The sequence below is a fragment of the Adiantum capillus-veneris genome, chromosome 10 (genome assembly GCF_014529385.1).
Source record: "Adiantum capillus-veneris isolate H3 chromosome 10, ASM1452938v2, whole genome shotgun sequence".
NCBI classification, from domain to species: Eukaryota; Viridiplantae; Streptophyta; class Polypodiopsida; order Polypodiales; family Pteridaceae; genus Adiantum; species Adiantum capillus-veneris.
This window is the reverse complement of record NC_140940.1, coordinates 86,802,960-86,829,917: the sequence shown is the minus strand read 5'-3', so window position 1 is coordinate 86,829,917 and position 26,958 is coordinate 86,802,960. Positions and strand designations below refer to the sequence as shown.

The 26,958-nt window shown below is 43.1% G+C and overlaps 1 protein-coding gene across 2 annotated transcripts in view; it reads left to right on the top strand.

Annotated features, from left to right (window-relative positions):
• Positions 1–20,291, top strand: part of LOC147449191 (uncharacterized) — an 84,982-nt gene extending 64,691 nt beyond the window's left edge. Inside the window, exons 3-5 of one of the 2 annotated variants that reach the window (XM_086521733.1) lie at positions 19,294–19,461; positions 19,819–19,857; positions 19,937–20,291. In XM_086521733.1, coding sequence (XP_086377859.1) covers positions 19,294–19,461; positions 19,819–19,857; positions 19,937–19,966 — 237 coding nt within the window. In that variant the 3' untranslated portion in view covers positions 19,967–20,291. Of the gene's footprint in view, positions 1–19,290; positions 19,462–19,818; positions 19,858–19,936 lie in introns of both variants that reach the window. The other variant, XM_086521732.1, reaches the window with a different exon arrangement.
• Positions 20,292–26,958: the final 6,667 nt, after the last annotated feature.

Sequence of the window (26,958 nt, the reverse complement as noted above, 5' to 3'; positions counted from 1 at the left end):
GCAGGAGGAGGGCCTCACAGTCGAGTTCTTGGCAGCCTTTTGGCAGAGGCTGTGGGACTCCAGACAACCGAGGCGCGTCACTTTGTTTCAGTGGCTGGTTGCACACAGACCCACAGCAGTAGGGAGCTGGCTTGTGCATAGTGGTCTCTCGGCCGCATGTGTAGCCTGTGACGAGTTGGTGGAGAGTCAGCGTCATTGTCTTTGGGACTGTCCCTCGGCCCAACAGGTGTGGCTACGAGTTCTTCGGCTGATGCGTGCCCTCTCCACGGCTCGACAGTACACTTGGGGGGCAGCGGCTTGGTCCACCCTCACGGGCCCGGCACTTCAGTTTGAGCTATCTTCCACCAGCAGGATGATAGTGATGCAGGGGGGGCGACCTACACTCCAGCCTGCTACAGAGCTTACTCCACAAGAGTGGTGCAGTGTGAGAGAGGAGTGTTGGGAGCTCATCAGTGGCCTGACACTTTGGTTCATCTGGCGGGCTCGCTATTTCCGCATCTTTGAGGCTCGCCCTGTGCCACCAACAGAGACTGTTCGTGACTTTTGGCTAGAGCTGATCCATACTCTCAGAGGACAGCTTGAGGGACTACAGGGTAGCTTCGACCGCATGCGGGAGCGCCGCGAGGCTTTCCTTCGACTCTGGCGCCCTGGGCCTTTCTACACCATAGTCCAGGGGGTGCTCAGATGGCATTACTGTCCACCTGTGTGGCTCTTCCCTCCTCCCATCTCTTGATTTAGCCTCATTGTATATATGCTGTTTTTTCATTGGGAGAGTTTCCCCATCATGCTTGTTGTAGCCCTCTCTTGCAGAGGTGGATGTAGCTCTATGGGCAGTTTTCATTAACTAATAGAAGGATCTTTTTCTCGGAAAAAAAAAAAAGTGCTAAAAGTCTGCTCAGCCTGTTCTTTTCTATTGGCACATGGTGCCCGTCTTCTAATAGTGGTACAGGCGTGTGCTTTTCTCAAAGCATACAAGTCCTATCAAAGAGCGGACAAGGCACTGGGGCACTTTTGGAAATTGTTATTGAAGAATCTTCGGTCCCGAACCCGGACTTATTTGCCACTCCCACCCTTTATATATCGCGCATTGGGCGCGTTGTCGGAAAGTGTGCGGTCTAGCTGGGAAGGTGCAAAACCTCTGGCTGTGAGAGTTCGTGATGAAAGTCACAAACACTTTGTGGAAAGCGTTTGTGGAGAATCACCAACCCTCTTTCTAAGGGTGACAGAAAATCTAAGAGCGTTCGTGACAGCAAAGTCACAAACCCTCTTTCCTATTGTGCTTGGAGTCTGCTTGTTTTCGTAGTCGAGATTATGATGAGAGGATCACCAAATCACATTCAATTTCACTTTACAAGACCATTTAAAAACACTAAAGTTTCAGCCATGAAACCTTAATGCTCATACAAGCATATTAATCGAAACCCAAACCTCTTTCATGGTATCATGTAGCCTCGCCCCCAATTACATAGTCGTAACATCAAACAATTGAAGGAATGCTCGAGCTTCCACCTTCACGACGACAATTTTCTGATTTTGCAGAGAATTAAGAGCTTCTAAAGTGAAGCCCACACACTATTTTGATAAGGGGAAACCCTAATTCACTCCCTCGCTACCTCAGATACAAGATTTCGAATAGGCGGGACTACCCTACACATAGATTGAGCAACCATGGAAGCAATTACACAGTAGAGAAAAATTGTTGGTTTTTTTTTGTAAAAAGCCCCCTTCTCTCTCTTCCCCACGGCATTATGAGCCGATGTGTCAATTTTTGGGCCATTTTGCCACTTTGGACCAAAACTAGGCCATTTTCAGCTCATTTTTGACCCAAAAAATGACATTTTTGATGCAAAAAATCCCAAACGGAGTCAGGAAAATCCCTAAATTTGTGGGATCACTCGCATAAGCATAAAAAGCATAGATAAGCATCCTTTTCTATCAATATACCATTTTGGGTCACTTTTCATGCAATTCTGCAACGGCGTCTGTTAACTGCTATTATTGGCAATTTTTGCCCGCATCAATCTTTATAGGCGAGATGAGTGTGCCACCATGAAACACTTGGAATGTATACATTGTAAAACCAAATTAAGCATCCTATCAAGTGGAAAAGCATGCAAATGCGCCACATCCAGGGCCACGACTCCCCGGATAGGTATGTACATGATAATGACCGCAGTAGACGCTTCAACATATATCACAATATGTACATGATTGCTTTTATTTGCATACATCGAGAAGTGTCAAGAGTGAGGTGAATGTTTTTTTTCACACTATGTACGTGCCACGGCACAACATCCACCCCCTCTGAACCTGCACATCCTCCGGTATGTGCCACAACAACATTTGTAGAGCATTAAAACTCATGGTGAGACGCCATATTCTCACTTTCATCCTCAGTTTGCATATAGTTGGCTTCGTCATCCTCTTCACTTGGTTGTGCATCAAATGGATCAGAATCCCCTCTTCTTTTGAATAATTTAATTATTTTTCCTGCAATGGGAATTTTCAATTCTGTCCCATCCAGTTCACGCAAGGTGTAAGTTGCACTTCCATGCACATGTTTGACAACATAAGGACCAAACCATCTCTTTGCAAGCTTCCTTATTGTAGAGTGCTGGTTTTCAAGGCTACTATCGTACACCAACACCCAATCACCTTCTTCAATGTCTTTTGGTCTGAGCCTATGCATCTTGTCAAATCTGTCTTTGTTTTTCAACCTTGCATTCTTTAGTCGAGCTTTTGCAAGCTCAATGTCTTCAGGCCTTCTTTCTAGTTGCCGTATGTGCAATGCAAGAAGGTCTTCTCTACTCATTCCATCTTCCCATGGCAATACATTCCATGTAAGAACTACATCTTCAATTGGTATCACAGGTTTTTGACCATACATTAATTCAACAGGCATATAGCCAGTGACTGAACTATGTGTTGTACGGTCAGCCCACAATGCAAATGGTAGTAACCTTGGCCACTCTCCAAGCTTACCTTCACAAGCCTTAGCTAAAGCTTTGATTATTGGAGGATGTCCTCTTTCACTTTTGCCATTTCCCTTTGGGTTATAAGCACAAGTTAAAGCTAGTTTGATGCCCATTCTAGAGAAGAATTCCCTTGCTTCATCAGCATCCAATTCTCCTCTATCTGCAGTTATCTTTCCCACACACCCATTATCGACAGATCACATCTTCAAGAAGAAAATTTACATACAGCTTGTGTACTCTTTGTCCTCAATGCTCGCCCTTCAACTTGATTAGACAAATCTTCTCTTGCAAGCACCAAATACCTCATTTGCCAAAGTCCCAAAGGCTTTGTAACCAAATCCACAACCCATTTGTAATCCATGGCTAATGGATAAGTAGGATGTAGTCCATCACAATGCCGTACATTTGAATACATTTGGCATGTCATACAAGAGTCCACAAACTCAGCCACATCCTTGTACATCCCTTTCCACCAATACCTTTCTTATCAAGACATCTGACGGATGCGGGCACGTTAGAAACAACCTCAGCTGGTGGAGGCTTAACTACATTGAACTCCTCAATCTTGACACTCCTCTTAGGAGAGTCAGACTTAACAATGGCTTTACCCTTTTGACGTTGCAAATGCGGCAATCTTTCTTTAAATGGCCTTTCTTGTGGCAATGATAGTATTCTACATTTCACAGATCACGCCCACAACTCTTGCTACAAGCATTCTTACGGTCCTGTGACGGGCTGCGACCTCTTTGTATGTGACGACCATCACTAGCCATATATGCATCGCCATGCCCACCGGTGTCAAGAGATTGACGTCTAATCTCTTCTGTGAGAAAAGCACTAGTAACAATACTAAAAGCAAACTTACCGCCAGGTGCGGAGTTGCTAATGGCAGTGCTAAACGTATCCCACGATGAAGGCAAAGAGCATAGCAAGAAAATAGCTTTTATTTCATCATCGAAATTGAGTCCCTTAGATGTAAGCTGCGTAACAAACTGTTGAACTCATTTAAGTGTGAATTGACACTGTCGCCCTCTTATATATTCAAACACATGAGCTTTTTCATAAAAAGAACCTTCTTTGAGCTACTCTTGCCATCCTAAACTGAGCATGATGCTCCTATAGATCCTTTGCAATAGTTTTGTCCATAATCGTAAGAAAATGGACTCACCAAGGTACAAGCGAATGGTCGCCGGCTGCAAGACCTTTCTTGACCAAGACATCAAGCATACGCTACTTCCATATCGTGAAGGTTGTGCCATCAAACTTCTTGATATAATACTCTTCTTTCTCAAAAGATCTAGTTGGGAAGAGCAAATGCAAGAGAGTGAGACTAAGGATTTATGGTGAAATTTTTGCGAAAATTTCGACAGACTCTCCTTTGTACGGGGAGCAAAATCTCAAACCTAAAATAGTGCTTATAGGGCATCGAATCTTATATACTTGTCACAAAGTGATGACATGGCAGACAACAGAAACCCTAATTTTTGCCAAAAACCCTAAAATTCTTGCAAACCCTAATTTTTGCCAGAAACCCTAATTTCTGGAAATCGCGGAGGCGGATTTTTTTTTTTTTTAATAATTATAATTTGGGGAAATTTTGAGCGACGCAAATCTTAGCTTTTCGCTTTGATTTAGGAGAAAGAAAGAGAAAAAGAGAACTTGCTTTTTACTGACTCTCTAAGAGAGAGAGAGAGAGAACTGATGCTTTTGATTTTAAAAGCTTTTGGGGCTCTGCTTTTGGGCATCCCTTGTAACCTTTAAATTAGTGGTGAGGGCCTCACTTCTCAGAGCATCTGGACGCAGAGTTTGAGAGTGAAACCCTAACCGCTCTCTTGTACTTTGATGATTGATTAATACAAAAAGAAATACCGAAAGGGGCGCCAGTCTTTGGGGCCAATATCTCTAGGCACGGAACTCCGCTGGGCCAGTGCAAATCTATTGTGATCTGTGAATTGTTTTGAAGTGGTTATTTGGTGCTGTCGCGGTTGATTCTTGACTTGGAGTGTCCAAGTCTGTTACAGTGGTATCAGAGCACGGCAGATTTCTCTTCTACGGGAAATCCGATCCCCGAATTTTTTTTTCCGCGGCACCTATGGCTTTAGGCAATGATCAGTCGACTCCCTCTGCATCTGGAGATGCGGGCTGGGATCACAACGAAGATTTAGACAGAGAGTATGGCCCGCCTCGGCCTACTCAGGCGGAGCAAAGAGAGATGGAGCGTAGTCAATTGATTGGCGATGCAACAAAGATGATGCTCAATTTTGCCAAGGACCCGAAGATGGTAAAATATATGCCTCTTTGGAAGGTACAGATGGAGTGGCAAAGAACCACAACACCACTCCCGAAACCCGCTCTCAAGAAACCTTCTACCTCCAAGAAATATACGGAGAAGGAACTAGAGACCGTGGTTGATGCACGGATTGCTCAGCTTTTCGACGTGCAAAAGAAAGACAAAAAGCACGGCAAAAAGCAGAAGAAAGGCACTGACTTCCCGGGATATTTGGGTCGTCGGTTGACATTTGACAAGGCAAAGAAACGGAAGAAGCGTGTTCGATTTGAAGGAGTACCCAGTTCTTCTTCTTCTTCTTCTGACAGTTCTTCTAGCTCCTCGGATTAGAGCGAAGAAGACAGAAAAAGCAAAAAGCGAAGCAAGACACAAAGCTTCGGAAAGGGCAAGAAAAAGTCAAAGAAGGCTACATCTCGCCTAGAGACTGACAGTTCTACTGAGGACTCGTCTACAGACAGCTCAGATTCCAATGACGGAAAGTTTTATGCGAACAAGAAGAATTTTTACAAAGCCAACCAGTATGACTTTCTCGAAGATAAAAGCAAGAAAGTCCGAGAGTTTAAGGAAGGTGGCCACTTGATCAAGTTTGATACTTTTTCAGATGCTTCGAAGGCTTTGTCTTTTATACAGCCGTTTGACATCGCTTTCGCGAGAGGAAGCTATTCAGAGCACTCCAAGATTCGGAGAGCTGCCTCTTACTTTAAGGGGAATGCTTGTACTTGGTGGTCCACGCTTCTTTTAAACAATACTGCGCCAGTTAAATGACTGAAATTTAAGAGGCTTTTTATTTCTTCTTGGTTGACTCAAGAGTTTGAGCGAGATATACGAGCTGCTTGGAACCATCTTCGGATGACCAAGAAAGATACAATCAATGCTTATTGTGAAAGATTCTGGAGCTCTTTTCTACCTGCCTCTTCATTCAAGAAGATCTCGTTCAGAGAACAGATTGAGCGGTTTACCTTGGGTCTACCTACAGAGATCCGAGATCATTGCTTGGAATAGAAAGTCAGCTTCTATTTAGGAGTTGATGAGTCATGCGAAGCGGGGCTTTGCCATTCACTCTGGCAATCTGACCTACCCCACAGATAAGGCCATGACACGACGAGCCGAACAGACTTCTCAGAATGAAAGTAGAAAGAAAAAGAGCAACCCAGAGAAAAAGGATGGCACGACCCAAGCTTACTCCTGAGGAGAGAGCTCGCTTCATCAGAGAGGGGAAGTGCTTTGGATGCGGGGAACATGGACATATCTCCGCGAAGTGCCCTAAAACTTCGGATGACCAAGAAAGATACAATCAATGCTTATTGTGAAAGATTCTGGAGCTCTTTTCTACCTGCCTCTTCATTCAAGAAGATCTCGTTCAGAGAACAGATTGAGCGGTTTACCTTGGGTCTACCTACAGAGATCCGAGATCATTGCTTGGAATAGAAAGTCAGCTTCTATTTAGGAGTTGATGAGTCATGCGAAGCGGGGCTTTGCCATTCACTCTGGCAATCTGACCTACCCCACAGATAAGGCCATGACACGACGAGCCGAACAGACTTCTCAGAATGAAAGTAGAAAGAAAAAGAGCAACCCAGAGAAAAAGGATGGCACGACCCAAGCTTACTCCTGAGGAGAGAGCTCGCTTCATCAGAGAGGGGAAGTGCTTTGGATGCGGGGAACATGGACATATCTCCGCGAAGTGCCCTAAAACTTCGGATGACCAAGAAAGATACAATCAATGCTTATTGTGAAAGATTCTGGAGCTCTTTTCTACCTGCCTCTTCATTCAAGAAGATCTCGTTCAGAGAACAGATTGAGCGGTTTACCTTGGGTCTACCTACAGAGATCCGAGATCATTGCTTGGAATAGAAAGTCAGCTTCTATTTAGGAGTTGATGAGTCATGCGAAGCGGGGCTTTGCCATTCACTCTGGCAATCTGACCTACCCCACAGATAAGGCCATGACACGACGAGCCGAACAGACTTCTCAGAATGAAAGTAGAAAGAAAAAGAGCAACCCAGAGAAAAAGGATGGCACGACCCAAGCTTACTCCTGAGGAGAGAGCTCGCTTCATCAGAGAGGGGAAGTGCTTTGGATGCGGGGAACATGGACATATCTCCGCGAAGTGCCCTAAAAAGGCACAGAAAGAACAGAATGATAAGAACGACGACGGGCCTGAGAGTTCGAGAGCAGCTGAGGAATGTGGCAGAAAAGGCAGATAGAAAAGCAGAACTGGTGCCACATGGCGTGGGACCTGCACCGAATCTAATGAATGAAAGTACAAACTTTGCCGTTTTTTGGGGCAAAGTGAAGGATCAGGAAGCTCTTTTGAAGGAGCCAAGGCCAACTTCTTTTCACTGGAATTGGCGGCTCGATTTGGAATTACGCCCGACAGACTGACGCCACAGGCGGAGGTAGTTCGACTGGCACCCGGATGGGATGTTTCCATTACACCGACCATTGGCAAACTTTGTTTGCAATGACAGGGGTGTTCAGGGCACGCGAGTGACGTTCTACTCGGGATCCCTTGGTACCACAAGAACTACGCCGTGGTTGACTACCGGGCCGAGAAAGCGACTTTGATAAATGAAGGGCTTAGAGATTGTACTTGATGAACTTCAGTTTCTTACTCATTCTTTTGGAAGAGAACTGAACGATGGATAAAGGTTGAATATGTTTTGACCTGATAAAAAGAACGCCAAGATTTTTCTCCACACTCATGCCGATTGCTTTTCAGAGGGCCTGAAGATCAAACCATTGATCTGATACCCGGAAGCATGCCACCGAATCGGCCACCTTACCGTGTGAGCCGAGTACAGAATGAAAAGATTATGAACCCAGTGAAAGACCTCTTGGAAAAGGGTCTTGTCCAGCCTAGTACTTCACCGTATTGCTTTCCAGTGTTGTTGGTTTTGAAGAAAGACGGATCTTGGAGAATGTGCATCAATTATAGCACTCTCAACGAAATCACCATCAAGAACAGATTTCCGATTCCTAGGATCGATGATATACTCGACAGGTTACAGGGATCCTCGTGCTTTAGCAGGATTGACTTGCAGAGTGGATATCATCAGATCAGGATAGTGTCGGGAGACATCTACAAGACAGCTTTTCGGACGACTTTTGGGTTATTTGAGTTTTTGGTAAGCCTTTTGGCTTAACCAATGCTCCTGCGACATTTAACCGGATGATGGACAGGATTTTTCGAGAGTACAGGCTATTTGTTGGCACTTTCTTTGACGACATCATTGTTTTCTCCAAGAATGAGGCAGAACACAGAGATCATCTGCTTCAAGTCTTTCAGGCATTACGAGATCACACGTTAGTGATTAATGCAAAGAAAAGTGAATTTTTCCTACCAGAGATACACTTTTTGGGACACATTGTGTCAGTAGCAGCAGGAGTGCAAATGGACCCAGCCAAGATAGAGACTATCCGTGATTGGCCCGATTTGAGGAATGTCCATGAAGTTAGAAGCTTCTTGGGACTGTGTTCGTACTACAGGCGGTTCATACGAAAGTTTGCAGAGGTTGCTTCCCCTTTGCATACCTTGACACAGAAAGGAGTACCTTTTTCGTGGGGACCCACAGAGGTGACTGCCTTTCGGATATTGAAAGAGACATTGACTACAGGACCAGATTTGACTTTGCCGGACTTGCAGAAGTCATTTGAAGTATTTTGTGATGCTTGTGGTCGTAGTCTGGGTGCGGTCTTGATGCAAGAAGGCCATGTCATAGCTTACGAGAGCCGTTTGTTCTCTAGGCCGGAGATGACAGCACAGATCTATGAGAAAGAGCTTTTGGCGGTTATCCATGCTCTTACTCAGTGGCGGCATTACCTACTCGGAGCGGATTTTACTGTCTTTACAGACCATCAGAGTTTGCGCTACTTCTTGTCACAGAAGCAGCTTTCGGAAAAGCAGATGCGGTGGGCAAACATCTTGTCACAGTTCCACTTCCAGATTGTCCATGTGCAGGGACAGAAGAATGTGGTGGCAGATGCTTTGTCTCGAAAACCGTTGGTTCTTGCTATTTCCGCGATACATCATAGGAGCTTCGAGGATATGGTCGATCAGTATGCCACAGATACAGATTTTGCAGATATTTTCACACGGATACGGGATGGGGAGATAGTAGCGGGATACTCCCTTCGGGAAGGCTACTTGATGAGAAAGACTATGTTGTGCGTTACACAACCGTTGAGGGATAAGGTTATGACTGAATGCCATTGTCCACCTTTTACGGGTCACCGCGGCATTGCTACCACCATGAAAGGGGTAGAGAGATATTTCTTTTGGGCCGAGACTCAAAAAGGATGTGGAAGAGTTTGTGCGTAGTTGCTTGGTATGCCAGAAGGTCAAGTTTGACAGGCATAAGGCACAGGGATTGTTACAGCCTTTACCCGTACCCACCCACCCCTGGGAAAGTATTGCAATGGATTTCATTTTTGATCTCCCAAGAACATAGAATGATCATGATGATTTTCCGATTACATGGCACGTCTGAGACGATTGTCTCCGACAGAGACCCCAGATTTATGAGTTTGTTTTGGAAGGCATGAAGGAGTACGAGCGGAAGTGCGACGCGAGAGAGAGTGCGAGAAGAAGAGCACGACGATATGGTGAACTCGCTCTACTGTAATGTGTAGAGCATAGTGAGTTCTTATTAGGTTTTAACAAAAGAATATGTGTACATACCTGGCGGTCCGCCCTCTTACCTGGGCGACCACATTGGGATTTATACCCCAACAACCTCCCACTTAAAGTCCAATGTGGTACTTTAAGTGTGAGAGAAGCTACTATACAAGCTAATATACAAGAGATGTAGAGAAGTGATGTACTACCCTACACCTAACTGCTTGCGAAAATGCGCAAAGCTCTCTGAGGGAAGTCCTTTTGTAAGTAGATCAGCAGGATTTTCTGTGGTGTGAACTTTGACAAGCTAAAGTTGCTTATCCTCGAGCATTTCCCTGATGAAATGATACTTCACATCCACATGCTTTGTCTTTGAGTGATAAACTGGATTGCGAGCCAATTGTATAGCACTTTGACTATCACAATATAACACAGGCATCTCTTCTTTGATTCCCAAATCTGTTACTAGTCGATGAAGCCAAATTGATTCTTTGAATGCCTCTGATGCTGCAACATATTCAGCCTCTGTAGTAGACTGAGTAACACAATCTTGTAATCTAGAACGCCATGATACTGCTCCACCAGCCAATGTAAAGACATACCCTGACGTAGACCTTCGGTTGTCTAAGTCACCTGCATAATCTGAGTCTGTAAAACCCTTTACACTTAGCTCCTGACTCCCATAGCATATATGCATACTCTTTGTAGCTTTCAGGTATCTCAATATTCCTTTCACTGCCTCCCAATGTTTCTTGCCTGGGTTTGACATGTATCGACTTACTACTCCCACTGCAAATGCAATGTCTGGGCGAGTAGCAATCATTGCATACATCAAACTACCCACTGCAGACGCATATGGAATCTTATCCATTTCAGCCTGTTCTTCCTCAGACACAGGACAATCTTGTTTGCTAAGTTTCACATATGGTGGCAATGGAACACTCAGTGCCTTTCCCTTCTCCATATTGAAACGTTGCAAAAGCTTGTCAATATACTCTGTTTGAGATAACCAAATCAACTTCTTTGATTTGTCTCTCTCAATGCGCATACCAAGTATATGACTTGCCTCACCCATGTCTTTCATGTCAAACGATTTTTCCATCTTTGACTTCAAAGCTGAAATTTCTTCCAAGTGCTTGTCAGCAATCAACATGTCATCCACATACAAAATAAGGATCAGCCAACTATCATCCTTAGCCTTCTTTGTATATAGACAGTGATCGAACTCACTACGTTTGTAGCCTTGAGAAAGCATAAACTTGTGGAATTTATGGTACCATGCCCTCGGTGATTGTTTTAAGCCATAAAGACTCTTTAACAACTGGCATACCCAATCTTCCTTGCCTTTCTCAACAAACCCTTCTGGCTGCTGCATGTAAATTTCCACATCTAAATCACCATGCAAGAATGCTGTCTTGACATCCATTTGGTGCAACACCAAATCTAATATGGCAACCAATGCAAGAAAGCATCTCAATGTAGTCATCTTGACCACCGGAGAGAAGACTTCATCAAAGTCAATGCCTTGTTCTTGCTTAAAGCCCTTGGCAACAAGCCTTGCTTTGTACTTTGGCTGACTATCATGGGCGGTGATCTTATACCTGTAAACCTATTTACAAGGTAGAGCCTTTTTGCCCTGTGGTAATTTAACTAGCTTCCATGTCTTGTTTTTATGCAGAGCTGTCATCTCTGACTGCATGGCCAATTGCCAATTCCCGGAGTCCTTCATTTGCACTGCTTCCTTGTAACATGAAGGCTCATTGCAATCAGTCAACATGACATAGTTCATAGATGGAACAAACCTATCAGGAGGTCGCGTGACACGTCCAGATCTACGCACAATAGGTGGCTCAGGCTCAGCCACAACCTGTGGTTCCAATCTATCTTGTCCTTGCTCCTCTTGAGCCCTGACATTTTGTCTTGCACGTGCAGGTCCATCTTCTTGGAAGACAACTCTTCTAATCTCCTCAACCCTCTCTGGTTTAGAATGATATTTGGATTCATTAAAGTGAACATCATTGCTGCGGACAACCTTTCTGGATTCGGGATCCCAAAGTCAGTATCCCATCTCACCAGAATTACCATAGCCTAGAAAGATGCACTTTCTACTCTTTGGCTCAAGTTTGTTCCTAAATTCCTTTGGAACGTGAATATATGCCTCACAGCCAAAGACTCTGAGATGCTTGTATGAGGGCATTTTGCCTGACCATACCATCTCTGGCACTGAATCCTTCTGCAAAACCTTGCTAGGAGATCTATTTACAAGATGAACAGTTGTTGATACAGCTTCAGCCCAAAACCCATTTGGCAGCTGTGCATTAGACAACATACTTCTGACCTTCTCTTGTATGGTCCTATTCATCCTCTCAGCAACACCATTTTGAGGAGGATTGTAAGGAGCAGTAAGTTCACGTTTTATACCTTTTGACTCACAAAAGTCCTGAAAGGCCTTTGAAACATACTCTCCACCATTGCCAGTGCGTAAGCATTTAAGCTTCTTGCCACTCTGATTCTCCACAAGTGTCACAAACGTTTTGAAAACACTAAACGCTTCATCCTTGTGCTTGAGAAAGTAAACCCATACTTTCCTCGAGTAATTATCTATAAATGTCATAAAATAAGAAGCTCCCCCTAGAGATAGGTTAGGCATAGGTCCACACAAATCACTATGAACAAGTGCCAACTGTGTATCTCTTCTACTGCTTCTATGCTTATGTGGCTGCTGTGTTTGCTTACCATACAGACAATGTTCACAGAATTCAAAATCATTAAATGAAAAGCCAGGCAAATAACCAGAACGAGACAAGATTTCCATTCCCTTCTTGGACATATGTCCTAACCGGCTATGCCACAAAGAAACGTTCGGCTGCTCGGTTACATTGATTACATTTTTAGAGACATTTGATACATAAATCATGTAAAGTCCTCTAGACTTTACTCCATGTGCTACTGTCATAGAACCCTTGGATATCTTCCACATGTTCTGTCCAAAAGTGGTGACGTAGCCAGCATCATCAAGTAAACCTGTGCTGATCAAGCTCTTTGTAATTGCGGGAACATGTCTCACATTCTTCAGCGTGAAAGAAGAGCCATTCTGAAACTTCAATTGAACATCTCCAACACCTAAGATCTCACATGTCTGCCCATTGCCTAGCCGAACATGATCTTTAGTGGTCACATAAGAAGTAAACCACTCCTTGTTTGGAGACACATGAAGTGATGCCCCTGAGTCTACAATCCAGTCACTTAGTGCATTTTCATCAGATGCTGTAAGAAGAGCTGAGTCCATTGTATTCTTCAAGAAGTAGATGTCTCCTGACACTAGACTGTCATCCTCTGCAACAGTGTTTGTCACATTTATTTCTTGAATCTTCACTGAGGACTTGTTCTTCTCACCATGGTCTTCAGCTTTCTCTTTGCCTTTTTCTGCTTTCCATTCTCTGCAGTCTCTTTTCATGTGACCCTTCTTGCCACAATGGTAGCATTCTATGTCACTCTTGCCTTTAGCACTGCGGGACTTGCTACGAGACTGATTCCTCTTTCCACCTTTGTACTTTTCTTTGGTCCTTCCCCTGACAACTAAGGCTGTTCCTTTGCCTTTGTCCATTGTCTTTCTATTGGTTTCTTCAGTAAGCAGACTTCCTTCTACACCTGCTATGTTCAAACCATCTGGAGGTGTAGAATTACTCAAAGCTGTGCGAAAAGTGTCCCAACTTTCCGGCAATGTGATCAACAGGAACATAGCTCTAACAGGTTCATCAAACTTGACACCTTGAGCTGACAACTGACTATAGATTGTGTTGAATTCATTCAGATGATTGGACATAGGTGTCCCTTCTTTCATCTTCAAGTCAACAAGCTTCTTAAGCCAGTATACCTGTGAAGCTGCACTCTGCTTCTCATAAAGATCCATGCTTGATAAGCCGACATCTCGTCTGCTACATTGAAGTAAACGCTTTCTGCCAAAGTCAGCATAATGGTAGAAAGTGCCAATTCATCCATTTCGTTCCATTCATCTTCGTCTATATCTTCTGGTTTGATCCCCTTGAGCTGTATAGGTTTTATCTGCTTCTTTTGTACCAACACGTGCCAAATCTGCTTCTTCCACAATGGGAAATTGGTTCCATCCAGCTTCTTGATATTGTAAAGAGCAGTGTCCTGTGATCCAGCCATAGCTACGCTTCACAATGGTTTACTTTCCTGGGAAAAGTTCGGCAGAGTTTCCCCTGTAAACTGACCTCTGAACCAATATCAACCTGTCAAATGAACCAAGAAAGCTTCAGATTCTGCATAAATTTCGGCAGAGTCTCCTTTGTAAAATGGCTCTGGTGTACCAAAAAACAGACCAAAAAACAGCTCAAAAAACACTGTCTCTCTGACACTGTAAGCTGCGGGTAAACCTGTCCTGCATCTATACTGTCTCTCACTGTCCTGTCACTGTCCTGTAAGCATAGACTGTGACAATGCCTCAACGGCAGTAAAGCAAAGATGCAATCCCAACTGTCTAACTCACAGTCAATACATCCTAGCTGCCTATCTAAGGGTGCTCGAGGGATCGCTCCAAGACCTGTATCACCGAAAGGATCTCAACATTCGAGAATCCCCTAGCTCAATAAAACCTCACTCGACCCTCAACAAAGGCTGCAGTAAATCTGACAGTACATAGACTTCCCACAAAGTCATACATCCACAAATTTCCCACTATATGTTGTAACCGCTGCGGCGGTTGTTTGCTGCGTGACTCACAGCCAGCAAACCCTCAACAAACATACATCATCTCTGACAATACATCCCATGTGGAAGTACCTGCAATGTCAGGATGAAATCTGGAATATCAAGCAGCAAACACAAGCTACCTGATGAACTAGTGGATGTCGCCTACAGTCTGTGTGTAGATACGTCCGTGTCGTATGTGACACGCCTCCAAGAACTGCGAGCCGTCCTTCGATGTGTAGACAGCCACAAATCAACACTCTGGGAGTGTCGATATCCTCAGCACCTGCAGTCGTAGGCCGAAAACCCCAAATTTGCAGAGTCGGATCTGCACCTGCCGAGACCACGTAGTCGAAAATGGCCTGCGCAGACCTTTGTCGAAGCCGAACGGTGACCGAGATGACCTCAGAATGAAATTCAGAGCACACCAAGTCCTACGGGCTCTCCCATAAGATTTGGGGCCGTGTCTTTGCCAGTCGAATTTCACTCCAATCTGAGCTGGTGACTCTAGCCTCCTGTAGTGCTGCCCAGAGCCTCGATCTGAGCTCTGATACCAGTTGAAGGAGTACGAGCGGAAGTGCGACGCGAGAGAGAGTGCGAGAAGAAGAGCACGACGATATGGTGAACTCGCTCTACTGTAATGTGTAGAGCATAGTGAGTTCTTATTAGGTTTTAACAAAAGAATATGTGTACATACCTGGCGGTCCGCCCACTTACCTGGGCGACCACATTGGGCTTTATACCCCAACAAGGCAATTTGGGAGAACATTGGCACGCAGTTGCAGTTCTCGTCATCGTTCCACTTGCAGACTGACGGGCAATTTGAGATTGCCAATTCAGTGATTTTAGATTTATTGAAGTCTTGTATCTCGGATCAAAAGACTCAATGGAAAAGAACTTACCTTTGGTGGAATTTGCCTACAATAACACGATACACTCTTCGACGGGGAAGACGCCATGTGAGATTGTTGAAAGTGTTGCGAAGGTTCCATCCTTCCTGAGCACGAAAGATTAGATATTGGAAGCGGATGAATATTCGCGAGATTTGGATACGGCTTTTGCCAAGGTTCGCGAGACTTTGCAGAAGTCTCAAGAACGACAGAAAAAGGCAGCGGATCGCCATCGTTGCGACTTGAAATTGAAGGAGGATGATTGGGTGCTCTTACGTTTTGAGAAGGCACGCCTACGAAAGAAAAAGGGAAAGGAGAGGCTTTTCCCAAAGCTTAGTATGCGATACTACGGACCTTTCTAGATTATTGAAAAGATAAATGATGTCTCCTTCCGATTGAAACTGCTAGATACTTGGAGGATTCATAATGCATTGCATGTGAGTCTCTTGACCCTGTTAAGGGTGACGTGCGTGATGATGGGGAGCCTGATGAGCAACCCGAAGTGGAAGAAAACGAGGAGATCCTTGTTCCTGAACAGATTTTGGCACATAACGATACAAAGAAAGGTAAAGTCCGAAGGCGGTTCTTGGTTTAGTTCAAGAACTTTCCTGCATTTGATGCGAAGTGGATGGAGGAGGACCTAGCAGATACTCCTCGGATTGTGAAACTTTACCGCGATGTTTTGGTTTAGCATAGTCTACTCCAAACGGAACCCAGAAACTCAGCTTGGCCGAAGATCTGGTGCAGTGGGATGCACAAGAAGAGAGTTACTCTGCTCCTTTGTCAATAGATGCCTTGATTTTGATACTAAAGTCACTGATGTCTCTTTGAGCTTCAGGGATACTGAGAGCTGACAGTATTTTGCTGGATGACTTTACGAAATGGAATTCCTAATTATGATACTGATTTGTTCTTGACTTCTTGTTAGTGCAGGAACTGATAGACGAAATGACTGCAGCATTTTGGTCTGAATGATCTCGAATAGACATGGTTGCAATAGGGGTTAGTCAATCGGACATCGATGAGGTCCCGATTGGACCTAGATGTGATTGCTAGCTACATTGCCGATAAATCATGGTCTAAGATCCGAATGAATGTTGAATGTCATGTGATGTCCTGTGATGTCTGGTGATGTCCTGTGATGTCGTGTGATGTGACTGTCGATTTTGTACATGTGTTAGATGTGTGTTCCTAGTACGTAGGTACTAACAGTCAGTGTCTGCTAAGACGGTTTATGGCTTTTGTCGGTTTTGCAGGCGTAATCGCGGTCGATTACAATGCTTTCAAAAGGGGGGTATGTCACAAAGTGATGACGTGGCGGACTGCAGAAACCCTAATTTCTGCCAAAAACCCTAAAATTCCTGCAAACCCTAATTTCTGCCAGAACCGTAATTTTCGGAAATGGCGGAGGCGGATTTTTTTATTTTTTTTATAATTATAATTTGGGGAAATTTTGAGCGACGCAAATCTCAGCTTTTCGCTTTGATTTGGGAGAAAGAAAGAGAAAAAGAGAACTGGCTTTTTACTGACTCTCTAAGAGAGAGAGAGAGAACTGATGCTTTTGATTTTAAAAGCTTTTGGGGCTCTGCTTTTGGGCATCCCTTGTAACCTTTAAATTAGTGGTGAGGGCCTCACTTCTCAGAGCATCTGGACGCAGCGTCTGAGAGTGAAACCCTAACCGCTCTCTTGTACTTTGATGATTGATTAATACAAAAAGAAATACCGAAAGGGGCGCCAGTCTTTGGGGCCAATATCTCTAGGCACGGAACTCCGCCGGGCCAGTGCAAATCTATTGTGATCTGTGAATTGTTTTGAAGTGGTTATTTGGTGCTGTCGCGGTTGATTCTTGACTTGGAGTGTCCAAGTATGTTACCTACTGCTCAAAAAACACCGTCGAGAAAGACTGCCAACTAAGTGCCAAAAGCACCTACACACCTCTATACATGTCCTATGGCGAGGCCACGATCTCTAGCAACCTATATCACCGAAGGTTTCTCATACATCTGAGAACACCCTAGATCAATAAAACCTCATGCACGGCCCTCCAAAGGTTCAACAGACTCAATGACTAGCCACAGTTTCGAAAAGGGCTCTTCCTAACTCAGTCTCAGAAACGGCCAAATAACTGCCAAATCAAGCTAAAATAGGCTCCACAACGGCGTACATATGCAGTATCCGCAACACAACGTACATGAGTTGAATAGATCACTTCGAGATGCAAGACACGTAGATAAACACGTGCCAACAGGTATTCAAGCAAAACAGATCCTTGCGGGGATAACGTTCTCAAAAGAGCTCACACACTAAACTTGTGCTATCACACGCAAAAAGCCATGGAACTCCCACTGGAACAAAGATGATGCAAATACCTGTAGTCAATCTGGTGTAGACCTTGTGAGCATAAGAGAATTGCAAATGTGGAGATATGGAGATCTCAATCTCAAAAGTAAACCAGAAGTGTATACATTATGCCCAAATCGCATATGGCATAACCAAATCTTTCTCAAGCTAAGAGACAACCATGCTCCACTGAAGCACAACTTGTATGTTTGTATAACTATGTCTTTGTCTCCGTCTCTGACCTGTAATGAGGCAAGAGAGTTATACTTGCTCTCTCTATGTGTAGTCGCAACCGAAGAGCTACACTCTCAGTATGTCGAAGTCACCGATGCCAAAAGTGTTTGAGAGTCCAATCTGGTCCTGAGAAAACAGCCTCTGTGTTTTCAATTTTAGACATACTTGCACTTCAAATCAGCTGATGAGCTCTTCTATGAAGTCGTAGAGCTGGAAGAGAGCTTCCTTTTTATAAAGAAAGTTTTTGAATCCGAGTTCTTTAGCTCAAGTTATGAGAAAAACAGTGACCTGCTGTCAATGTGCCCTAAACTGAGTGACCCGCTTCTCTCTCACAGAAAGCTCCATCTCTCCTTTGTGGCTTGTGGAGTTCAGCCCCTTGCCACCTTGCTAAGTGAGCTCTATGTGCCGAGCTCACAATGCCTCCATAGCCATGGAAGCTTTGAGCTTCGATCCGTTGTTGATGTGAAGCTCGCCGGGAAGAGGGAAATGCCGGGAGAGGAGAAGCACCACAACCTTTGGCTCTGATACCACTTAAAGGGTTTGCGTGCACGGATGCGTGAGTGCAGTGCTATGTGAGGATGGAGAGCACGGAGTGGGTGAAGCACAGAGAGTGAGTTATCCTCTCCTGCTCCTTATTCTATATTCAAGTAAAGAATAAGTGAGTTTGTAATGATGGGTTAGTAACGGGTAACCGGCCAGTTGGTCTGGACCCCAACATTATTCCGGTTAGGACAGTACAGAGTAGGGGAGAATAGAACCTTGTCAAGGAATTCAGCTATCTCAGCGATGCAATGCCAGAGGAAGGTCTCTTTTTTAATCATCTTGATAGGCTGCCAGGGAATAATGTGAACAATGTGGCCGCAAAGCACAATGGTTGATGTAGATAGTAAGTCTTGCTTGTCCTCAGCCTTAATGAACAAACTCTCTCACATATCTCTAATTTTTAAGCCCTCATGCTCTTTTTTTACTATTTACGTATGTATGTTTGGTATTCGTATTAAATGTACGTGCTATGCATGCATAAACAAACATATGTATATGCATGTCTCTATGCATGCATATACAAACATGTGTATGTGTCTATATTTGCAAAGATATATTTGTAATAATAAAAAGAACAAGTTGGCATTAAAACATTCTTTCAATACTACTTTTGAAGCTTTTGTGCAAAATTTTATCAAAGACCAAAGGCTTGCTTTCATACTCTGAAATACTGTTGCAATTTGTGTGCAGCAGCATGCAAAGGCTTTACAGTTTGGAGCATGGGAAAAAAACCCAGATGTGCCAATCACAGAAGTATTCGATGCTCGTGTTCAGAATAGAGGGCAGCCTTTTCACTCCCCAGCTCATTGGCAAGCCTCAAATGCTCAGGAAAAGAGGTCAAAAGACTCTAAAAGCCCATTGGTAAGATAATCATTCAATCATGGTTTCCATAATTAGTCAAAATAGCTACAGATGCATGTTTTAAATTTCATAATCAAGCCTAGCTAATTTCATTTAAACTGTTTGGCTTTATTGGCACTACCTTTGGGTTAGAAAGGAGGTGTATACCGAGGGACAACGGAGCATGCTTCGTATTTTCAAATCTATGTGTTTAATCTTCTCCCTCTCTAATCCACACATTATAGCTCTAGTATGTGTGGCTAATCTTTTTAAGGTGTGGGTGTCTTAGGTATTTCTTGTGTATATATTGATTGACTTGAAGTTTGATGCCACCTTTCACATTGTAAAGTCTGTGTGTTAATTCATGTACATGTGCAGAAGTGGAGACGGATGAAGAGTAAAGTCAACTTGAAAAAGGTAAGTAGTAGGGGTTTTGATTGTTCTTTTATATTGATGCATGCTTGAATTTCCTTTTAACAGCATCTCTTCTCTTCAGTGGTTGAGAAGGTTGTTTGGATCACATTGACTCAAAAATGTACTCATCAACTCAAAGTGATTGTAGAATTAGTCCTCTTCCAACGGGTTTGTATATCGATCTTCCTTTGTGAAAACAAAAAAAGGTCCTATTCCTTTTGTGCTAGGAGTTTTGTCCCTTTCGAATATGGGTACTTAGATTGAGCTGAAATAGATATATGATGATCTCTTTTATGAGGACTACATATAGAAGTCATCAAGAGAAAACAAGTGGAAATCCCAAGTTCAAATGCTTGATGGTATTGTTAAAGTTGTCGTTCAATGGGATATAATTTTACATTCAATACTAATTCTTGAGGAGCTACATTATTTGCAAAGTTTTGTTAATGATTGGTTTCACATTCTTCTCGGATCCCTTCTTGAACATTTTTGGCTCTCTCTCTCTCTCTCTCTCTCTCTCTCTCTCTCTCTCTCTCTCTCCTTCCTTTCTATCACCCAAGTGTGGTAAATTGGTTATGCCATTTCCCTCTTAAATAACAGGTCTTGAGTTCAACTCTCCGTGTTGGATAGATCTTTAAGGTCTCTTGGGATAGTTTCCTATGACGTTAAAAGTCTCTTCTTCTTCCTCTCTCTCTCTCTCTCTCTCTCTCTCTCTCTCTCTCTCTCTAGGTCTTGAGTTCAAGACTTCTCCAATAGACCTTTGAGTTCTCTTGGATTGTTCTTATGAAGTTAAAAGCTTCTCTTCTCTTCTTTTTGCATGTACATTCTTTTATTCGAGCACGCTTGGATATATGTACACAAGCTTAGTATACACATGGATGCCTAGTATAATTCACAAGTACTAAAATGGGTTTGACCAATTTTTGAAGGGAACTACCGTAAGAATCGTGCAATACAACACCATATTAAGTTTTTGCAGATGTAAAAAACATTTTCCTCTTCCATAGATATCACTAGCAATGGATGTTTTCTCTCCATTCACAATAATATACATGTGCTCTCGAAACTCAATACGTCTAAAATTCTATGATGATGAGGATTGGGAGAGGGATGAAGGTTTAATTTAATTGTGACATAGCCTCTCTCTCTCTCTCTCTCTCTCTCTCTCTCTCTCTCTCTCTCTCTCCCACCAAAAAAAAAAGGTGTTCTTAAATATTGCATTGAAAATGTTCTCTTTCTTTCACATGCATACAAGCATTGGTACATATTATTGAGAAGTGAGAAATGTTCTCTTTCTTTCACTTGCATTCAAGCATTGGTACATGTTATTGAGAAGTGAGAAATGCTAAAAATGATAAAGGAGGAGGTACTTTGTCTGCACTTGGATTCTTGCATGTATGCCTTACCTTGGTCACTTGATATATGATGCACTTTCTCTTCAAAAGTTAGAATTGCTAAACTGATAGACGAAGAGGTACCATGTCTAGTAGTTGGATGCTGCCATGCATGCATTACATTGGTCATTTGCCTAATTGCATGCATACTTGCTCCTTTGTCACCTACCTTGTGATGCGATTTTTTTGACCTCATCTACACGAAAGTTGGAACATGGATTACCCGTTGAAATTCTTGATTGTGTTTCACGCCTAAAATTATAAACAACCTGAGCATTCTATATTTGATCTTTTTTCTGTGTCTACTTGTAGAAATATGAACGTACTTCTTCTTCACCCAACCACTTCGCCTTATAGGGCTCCGAGCACCTCTCTTTAGGAACCCGTTGACTTGTGGCACTATTCATAGCCTTGGCCTTATCTACCTTAACTTAGGGACCATGTCCCACAAGTTATACTACCCTTGTCTTGACATTGCTCCCCCTTTAAAAGGATTTTTATCCTCGAAACATCAATGAAATATGTTTTCCTAAAGGCACCACTGTCTTCCCAATAAAACGACATTTGGTCGAACTATTTTCTTTGATAGAAAAGGTTGAACATTGTAGAGTTGTTTGATTGCAATTAGAATGTCAACTAAAAGCTTAAAAAGATTGTCCCTTTGGCCATAATGGATTTCAATCAACATACGAACCTACCTCAACCAAAGTACCCTAAAGGGGCAAAACTTATTGCTCCTACTCTTGAAATAATTTCATTTGGAAACATGGAATGCTTACATACTCCTGCAAATCAGTCAAGCGAATGATCGGTGGTTGGCTTTGCATGTGACACATAAAACTTTTGGCACCATGTGTCTAAGTCCACGGATGCATTTACTTTCCACATGCAGAGTAAGTCCCAAAACAGGTTTTTCTATCTTAAAATAAAAAGAATAGCATCGTGTGGAGTGGCTATACTAAACTAAATGTAATGGATCCCCAAAAATCCTAACCCCACAATCTAATGGACCGATAACTTTACTCTTAAAGAATCAATGCCCATACTATTATATAGTACTTTGTATGGGAGAAAGAAAAGTGTGACCCTTCATATGATCTAGCTAACCCAAACTGGATACTCATAGTGTAGGCACAAATAAATAGCATCTAATTAATTTGCGGCTGATAACAAATAGGCTAAATAAGTCAAAATATGTTCAAAACTAGGAAGGCATCATACAATGAAGATAGTGCTTTATAAATTGTGCTCTTGCCATGATCATGATGTGTGGCCTTGTGTCATAATAATCAATATCTAATTCTCCTAAATGATTTTCTCATATTAAACTGATCATTTAATGTGGGAAAGTGCCAGGGGAGAAAAAGCTAAACTATTGGTTAAGCTAGTAGACCGGCTATTGTAGGGATCCAAAGGAGGGAAAATACGGATCCAAAAGGGGGGCCATCTGCAAAAGAGCCATGTGCAACAATGGACTAAAAAGACCATAAGGTTCAGCCCATTAAGACTTCCAAAATGCTAAGGTTCCAAAATTCAAAGGTTGTGTCCAAAGGTCAACCATAAGGGAATTGGATGCTTTGTGTGTGTCCAAAAAAGTCTTTGCACATCCCTACATAGGAGGGGGCGAGCCTTTCTTGTAGGGGATGAGAGAGAAAGCCACACACACACACACACACACACACACACACACACACACACACACACAAGCTCCCTTTACACAAAGGGAATGAGGGACACATGTCAGCTCCCTAGCCCGGATGCCCACAAGGTGTACCCAATTCCTATTGGATAGCCTTGGAGGTGGACCAATGAGAATTAGGCTAGAGTAAATCTAGTTTAAATAAATTAAAAACACTTAATAAAAGAACCAATGAGAAGTAAGTCCTCTAGAAGACTATTGGACAGTCTCCCAAGGGGTCCAATGAGCATTCAGGAGCTGCCTGATTCCTATTGGCCAGGAGGCAAAGGGGTCCAATGAGTGTTTAGTTGAACAATGCTTATATGGTATGCTAAGGAGAACAATGCTTTCGAAAAGCTTATCTCTCAACCTGTGCTTACACTACCGGATCTCTCAAAACCATTTGAGGTCCAATGTGATGCTTGTGGTGATTGCCTTGGAGCTGTTTTGCTCCAAGAAGGGCACGCCATAGGCTATGAGAGTCGAAGGCTCGACCCTGTTGAGCAAGCTCCAAGCATATATGAAAAGGAACTCTTTGCAGTTCTACATGCCTTAGACTCATGGAAGCACTATTTATTGGGGACTCCTTTCATTCTGCGAACGGATCACCAAAGTCTTAAGTACTTCATGACGTAGACCAAGCTCTCCGACAAACAAATGAGGTGGGCAAATTTCCTTTCGCAATTTCATTTTCATATTGCTCACATTGCTGGCAAGCATAATTAAGTAGCTGATGCACTCTCAAGACGGCCGAGAGTGAATGCGGTTTCCATAGCAACTCACAATGATCTATCTTCAATGATAGATGAGTATGCTATTGATCTCGATTTTAGAGATGTGATTTCAGCCCTTGCATTAGGGAAGAAAGAAGAACCATTTACTTTACAAGATGGTTATCTTCTCTATGGAAATAGAGACTATGCGTTACTAACTCACTACGTGAGAAAGTAATGTATGAATCTCATGCTCCACCTTATGCGGGGCATAAAGGGATTCAGTCTACCTTAAAGGGAATTGATACATATTTCTATTGGCCTACCATGAAAGTGAACATACAAGAGTATGTTTCTAAATGTGTGGTTTGCCAAAAGACAAAATTTGATAGAGGGAAGCAACTTGGATTGCGTCAACCCTTGCCAATCCCTTATTCACCATGGGAGAGCATATCCATGGATTTTATCTTTGGATTGCCTAAGTCTATCCATGGGAATACGGGAATATGGAAGATAGTAGACAGGTTCAGTAGACAAGCTCATTTTATACCTGTCAAAAAGACTATCAAAGCCCATCAAATGGCAACCCTCTTCATTTCACAAATTTTCAAGTACCATGGCTTGCCAATGTCCATAGTGTCGGATAGAGATCCTAGAATGACCAGTAATTTCTGGAAGGGTCTCTTTGAGAATTTAGGGACAAGGCTAAACTTCTCTTCGGCCTATCATCCACAAACGGATGGCCAAAGTGAAATAGCTAACCTAACAATTCTCAATCTACCAAAAGCCTATGTAACGGAAGTAGATCAAAGATCCCAATGGGAGAAGTACTTACCCTTAGTGGAGTATGCTTACAATAACACTGTACATACTTCCACGGGAAAAGCACCTTCTGAGGTAATTGAGGGGAGATCAAAAAGTCCCTTGCTACTTAAGGTACATGGGAAGATCTTCGCTGCAGATGAGTATAGCCGAGACCTACAAGAATCTTTTCAAAAGATTAAGGATGCTATCTCTATCTCACAGCAAAGGCAAAAGGCTGCTCTGTTGACAAGCACAGAAGAGCCCAAGCCTTTAAAGAAAATGATTGGGTCTTATTAAAGTTTCCCAAGGCTCGATTAAGGCACACGACGGGAAAGAATCCTACGGGACACCAAAAGTACTATGCTAAACTAGCAAAAAGGTATTATGGTCCCTTCCAGATTCTTAGGCCAATCAATGAGATGGCCTATAACCTCAAGTTGCCCAAGCATTGGCTCATAAACAATGCTTTGCATGTGCGCCTATTAAAGCCTTACAAAGGAGAGCCACCTCAAGAACCAACTATTGAAGACCCACCGGAGATCGAGGACCAAGAGGAGGTGTTGCAGCCCGATTCCATTCTCCGACATGAAGACAAGGTATTAAGAGGCGTAAGACTATCCGACGATATCTTATTGAGTTTAAGAATTATCCTTTTGAAGATGCTAGATGGATGCAAGGCATACAATTAAAGGATAACCTAAACTTTGTCAATGCTTACAATGCTTCCCAAGAGTAAGCAGATGTATAAAATGTTAAAAATGAACAAAGTTTTTTTTTGTCTTATAAGACTCTCTTTTTCTTTATTGGGCACAAAAATGAAGTAGTACGCATGCTTAGATCAAGTTTGCGGAGACGACGCCTCCCAAACACCAATTAGAGCTTGTCACTCTACTATGGAAGACTGATAGGACTAATCTGCAGACATGCTTGCGGCAGCCTCAGGCTCTTAAGCGCCAAATGGACTAGTCATCCATTGTGGAATGATGTCGTAGGGTAACATAGGGATCCTCTACCCGCTAAGAAAAGGACTCATGAATATGCTTTATCTTCTCTACACCATAGTCGAGGACGACTATGATTTCAAGAGAGAGGTAATGTCATAATAATCAATATCTAATTCTCCTAAATGACTTTCTCATATTAAACTGATCATTTAATGTGGGGAAGTGCCAGGGGAGAAAAAGCTAGAATATTGGTTAAGCTAGCAGACCGGTCACTGTAGGGATCCAAAGGAGGGAAAATAGGGATCCAAAAGGTTGGCCATCTGCAAAAGCGCCATGTGCAACAATGGGCTAAAAATACCCTAAGGTTCAGCCCATTAAGACTTCCAAAATGCTAAGGTTCCAAAATTCAAAGGTTGTGTCCAAAGGTCAACCATAAGGGAATTGGATGCTTTGTGTGTGTCCAAAAAAGTCTTTGCACATCCCTACATAGGAGGGGGCGAGCCTTTCTTGTAGGGGATGAGAGAGAAATCCACACACACACACACACACAAGCTCCCTTTACACAAAGGGAATGAGGGACACATGTCAGCTCCCTAGCCCAGATGCCCACAAGGTGTACCCAATTCCTATTGGATAGCCTTGGAGGTGGACCAATGAGAATTAGGCTAGAGTAAATCTAGTTTAATTAATTTAAAAACACTTAATAAAAGAACCAATGAGAATTAAGTCCATTAGAAGACTATCGGATAGTCTCCCAAGGGGTCCAAAGAGCATTCAGGAGCCCAATGGCTTGCCTGATTCCTATTGGCCAGGAGGCAAAGGGGTCCAATGAGAGTTTAGTTGAATTGTTAAATTACCTAAAGCTCTCACAAAAGGATAAAGGGGGACGCATGTCAGAAGACTATCACGTATGCTGCTTAATAGTCATTGGCTAGCGCTGGGGAGGTCCAATGGGGAGATAGCAAGAGCAAATAGCAAGAGGGCTTGCCCAAGAGAGAGAGGGGGCTGATTTTGGGAAGGCATTATCACACACACACTCACACAATCTCATGTGTGAAGAAAGAGAAGACTATCTCTTCCCAAGCTTTAATGGAGAGCTCCTCACCTACTCCAAGCTTGTGAGATAGAAGCCTACATCGACACACTCTTGGCATGTGGATGCAAATCCAACCAAGAGCCACGCTTCAATGCATGCTCATCTCCTCTACCAAGCTAATTACTAAGCTAAGCTATGCTAATATGAGTGATTATGTGAGGAGATGTACATCTTTCTCGTAAGATACTCCTTCTTCCTCTCAATTTACTCTCATACCCTGCTAGCTCTCACCATCTTCGAAGGTGTGTGAGGTCTTGGGTCTGAGATCGGGGATAATTAATGTTGTGTTTGCTAAGTGTTTTTCTTAGTGCATGAAGCTTTCATCTTTATTGCACTAGCTAGTCTTGAAGGAACACAAGAAATTGTATTGTACAATGTCTCTCTTGATGGGAGAAACCATAATACAAAGCCTTTTGGAGGGGGGACCGGCTCCATACAAATCCGGTCCTCAATTGTTGTCAATAGCTTAATTTCT